We start from the raw sequence: 3,649 nt of genomic DNA, 5'->3' as shown, positions 1-3,649 counted from the left end.
AAAAGGCAATTTGTGGATTGTCGTCTGCCGGCTAACGGCACTGGGGGTTTTCTAAGAAAGAGGTTTCTGTATCAGTCTCCTCTCTCACTGGTCTCCACAAACTTGCTCCGGGCCACTGACCGCCTCTGACTCGCTGCCAGTCGGCTCTTTTTTTGTTATTTTGAGGAGTGGGACAGACGTGTATGTGGGTGGTGATGGGCAGTGAGAAGTCAGCTCATTTCCATGACCAAACCTAAAACCAAATGTGTTAATAACAGCTCACTTAAAGTTTTCTCCTCTCCCCCTTCAGAATTGGCAGGTGTTCATCTTCATGAAGGAAAGAAACACTAGAAGTTCTGGCTAGAGCTGTAGTGTTTGCTTCAAGATGCCCCAAAGAGAAAATACTCATCTGCAAGTCTCTTTTTTCAAAACTGCCTGTGTTCTTTCAATCAAGGAAAAATGTATTTTGAGAAAGATGACTTGTGAAGTCTCTGAACAAAGCTGTCTTCACAAGGATACTGAATGAAAGACATCATGCCTTACAAGGGACACTGGTCTTGAAGGGTGACACTGTGCTATTAAACTAAAACACAGGCACTGTAAAAACACTGATCCTGAACAAGAATAAGGATTATAAAAACTGCATCAGAATGTTTGTTAGTCCCAGAAGAGTCAGAAAATGCCATTTTTTGCAGCTATGTGCCACTTGCTTCATACTGTGTCTCATGATTTTTTGGATACCGTTTGATAATCACATTGTGAGCCATATGAAGTCCTATTCCTACAGATACCTCATAAATAGCTACCATTTTGTGAATGACAGCCTGTCTATCAGCAGGGATAACCTGAACAGAGTATCAAGCTACCAGTACTTGATCAACCACAGAGAGAAATGTCAGCAGCAGGATGTCCTTCTCCTACTGTTTGTGAAGTCTTCTCCTGAAAACCGTTATCGAAGGGATGCAATCAGACAAACTTGGGGTGATGAAAAGTATGTTCGTTCTCAACTTAATGCCAACATTAAAACACTTTTTGCTTTAGGACGACCAACACACCATCTGCAGAAAACACAGCAGCAAAGAGAACTTGAGCTCGAAGACCAGAAGTACCAGGATTTGATTCAGCAAGACTTCTTGGATACTTTTCACAATCTCACTCTTAAATTGCTTTTGCAGTTTAGCTGGGTGAATGCCTACTGTCCTCATGCCAGGTTCATTATGTCTGCAGATGATGACATATTTATCCATATGCCAAATCTCATTGCTTATCTCCAAAGCCTCACACAAATGGGTGCTCAAGATCTCTGGATTGGTCGTGTCCATCGCGGATCCCCTCCCATAAGAGACAGGAGGAGCAAATACTATGTTCCATATGAAATGTACCAGTGGCCCTCTTACCCTGACTACACAGCAGGAGCTGCATATGTAATATCAAATGATGTAGCAGCTAAAGTCTATGAGGCTTCATTGACTCTGAATACAAGTCTTTATATAGATGATGTTTTCATGGGTCTCTGTGCCAATAAAATGGGAATTGTACCACAATATCATGTATTTTTTTCTGGGGAAGGAAAGGCTCCATATCATCCCTGCATTTATAACAAGATGATGACATCTCATGGACACGTAGATGATCTTCACCAGCTCTGGAAGCAGGCTACAGATCCCAAAGTTAAAAAGATTACTTCAGGGATTTGGGGTAGAATGTACTGCAGACTAGTCAATATTGTGCTTCTCTGTAAACTGTACTATGTGGACACGTATCCTTGTTCAGCTGCGTTTTCTTAATACTTGAATATCTGCATTGAAGATCCACTGAGCCAAGACAGAGCAACATTTTAGGTGTTTATCCAAAATGTATGTAAACATGGAAAGAGGTAAAATTTACACGTGAATACTTGGGGTGGGCAGAGGGAGAGGAAGAAGATGGTGCCAGCGTCCCAGATTCTGTTCAGAGACTTACTGGAATAGCTCTCCTGTTGTATTTGTACTTTTTACATTGTAGCCTGTTCTTTTACACTCTTCAAGGGATGCAAGTCTGGATTATAAGTGAACTATAACGGACTTGACTTCTAGACTTTGAAATGCTTGTTGAAAATACCCGTTTCTTTGAACTTGTCAGTAAGTCTTGATGGTTTTTATAAAAGCTATGTGAACTAAGGCATGTGGCAAAAAAACCCCTGTTATATCAGAATGGAGTAGACCTTTCAAAGCATGAGGAAAGTGGAACTTCTGACTTGATGAATGAGACTATCACAGTAGTTTAAGGTAGTGTAAACTCTCTACAAATATTCACCATTTCTCAGTGCTTCATACAAAGTCAGTCTGGACCTGCACAGTTGACGAACAGTGAGTGCTAGAAGTGAAGACCTGCTACAATTTTTTTCTCAAAGCTGCCTAAATCTTTGAAATAGGGAAACAGTATTTGGATGCCCTCTGACTTGGTGGTTAAATATCAAAGGAACCCCCTTTAGAACCTGAAGCTATAAAAAACCGAATACCACTCATGTGACTGGTTGGGCTAATAGTTCTCTGTCTTCAGAAGACTGAATCAGCACATTTAAAAAGTCCAATCTTTAATAAGCAAATAAGTTAAGTTAGTTTTCTTCTAATAATGTTTCTGTTTTCCAGTATTCTAGAGGTGAAAAGCAAGCAGAAGTCCCCGGGAATGTTACTTAGAGCTAGGTAAAGACTTAAAGACTTAAAAAAACCCCAAAATTTCATGCTTGTACTAACAGAGAGGGAGGGGATTTTCTGTACAACCTTTGACTTTGGATTGAAGGGATAGGGAGATGGTGATTCACACAAACTCAGTACACAAATCATAATAACTAAAATATTTCTCCTGAAGTCAAAATTGTCTTCAAAATTTCAGGGTTGTTGGTGTCCACAAACTCCTGTACCTTGAATATATCTCAACATTAATATCACTTGCAAAGGAACAAAATGCCTGTGCTTTGTAAGCCAAAACAGAACTAAGTGATGTGCAAACTGCAGCCCTTATGAGTTGTCCTGTGGTGCCATACAGATACTGCAGAGCCGTAGGCTGCCTGCAGTCCTTGCACAACTCAGTCATGGTGCTTCCACAGACTCTCAGGACAGATATCTTAGTTGCTAATTGCCAAACCTGTGGCAGCTTTACAGGACTTGCTAGTTTGAAGCTGTGAGTAGTAAACTTGGTGTAACTAACTGCTACTGCTCTTGGAGCCGTGCTGCAGGTTTTCTGGTTTGAATGGATAATGGCATCTGTCAGTGCAGACAGCATCCAGGAGTGAGCTTGCTGACTGTTCTCTAAGCTGTTCAGATGGAGGGTAGGTAGTTACTGGAACTAAATCAAACATGTAACTTTCTATCATTGGTTTTGCAGAAGGAAGATAATAAGATTCCTAACTGATCCCAAATGTTGGGCGTATAAAGAGCTGACAAAGAAATCATTTATCCGTTGTCAGAACAACTGACGAGTTTAACAGCTATACTTCAGAAGGAACAAATCCAATTCCTTTCTTGCCTAAACAAATGGATAATAGTACTGGGGATGTAGATATTTATAACCTGTTGCATACAGAGAAAATAAATGCACATATAGAGGAAGTATTGTATTTTGAAGGAAAGCTGCTTCATCAGATTTCTGACTTCTTGTGAGCCGTTTAAATCAACAAAGCTGCACAGCA

At 40.4% G+C, this 3,649-nt stretch overlaps 2 protein-coding genes across 5 annotated transcripts in view; one reads left to right on the top strand and one right to left on the bottom strand.

The window, feature by feature from the left end:
* Window positions 1–2,207, top strand: part of B3GNT5 (UDP-GlcNAc:betaGal beta-1,3-N-acetylglucosaminyltransferase 5) — a 17,055-nt gene extending 14,848 nt beyond the window's left edge. For all 4 annotated transcript variants that reach the window (XM_005419004.2, XM_031055473.1, XM_031055471.1 and 1 more), the window contains one exon: window positions 290–2,207. In XM_005419004.2, the coding sequence (XP_005419061.1) occupies window positions 630–1,766 (1,137 nt within the window). In that variant the 5' untranslated portion in view covers window positions 290–629 and the 3' untranslated portion in view covers window positions 1,767–2,207. The remainder of the gene's footprint in view (window positions 1–289) is intronic.
* The window catches only part of MCF2L2 (MCF.2 cell line derived transforming sequence-like 2), a 130,645-nt gene that overhangs the window by 71,643 nt on the left and 55,353 nt on the right, over window positions 1–3,649 (bottom strand). The gene's annotated exons all lie outside the window — the stretch shown is intronic.

This window comes from Geospiza fortis, unplaced genomic scaffold, assembly GCF_000277835.1.
Source record: "Geospiza fortis unplaced genomic scaffold, GeoFor_1.0 scaffold172, whole genome shotgun sequence".
NCBI lineage: Eukaryota > Metazoa > Chordata > Aves > Passeriformes > Thraupidae > Geospiza > Geospiza fortis.
Note: the sequence above shows the minus strand (reverse complement) of the source record. Positions and strands in the feature narration are given on the sequence as shown.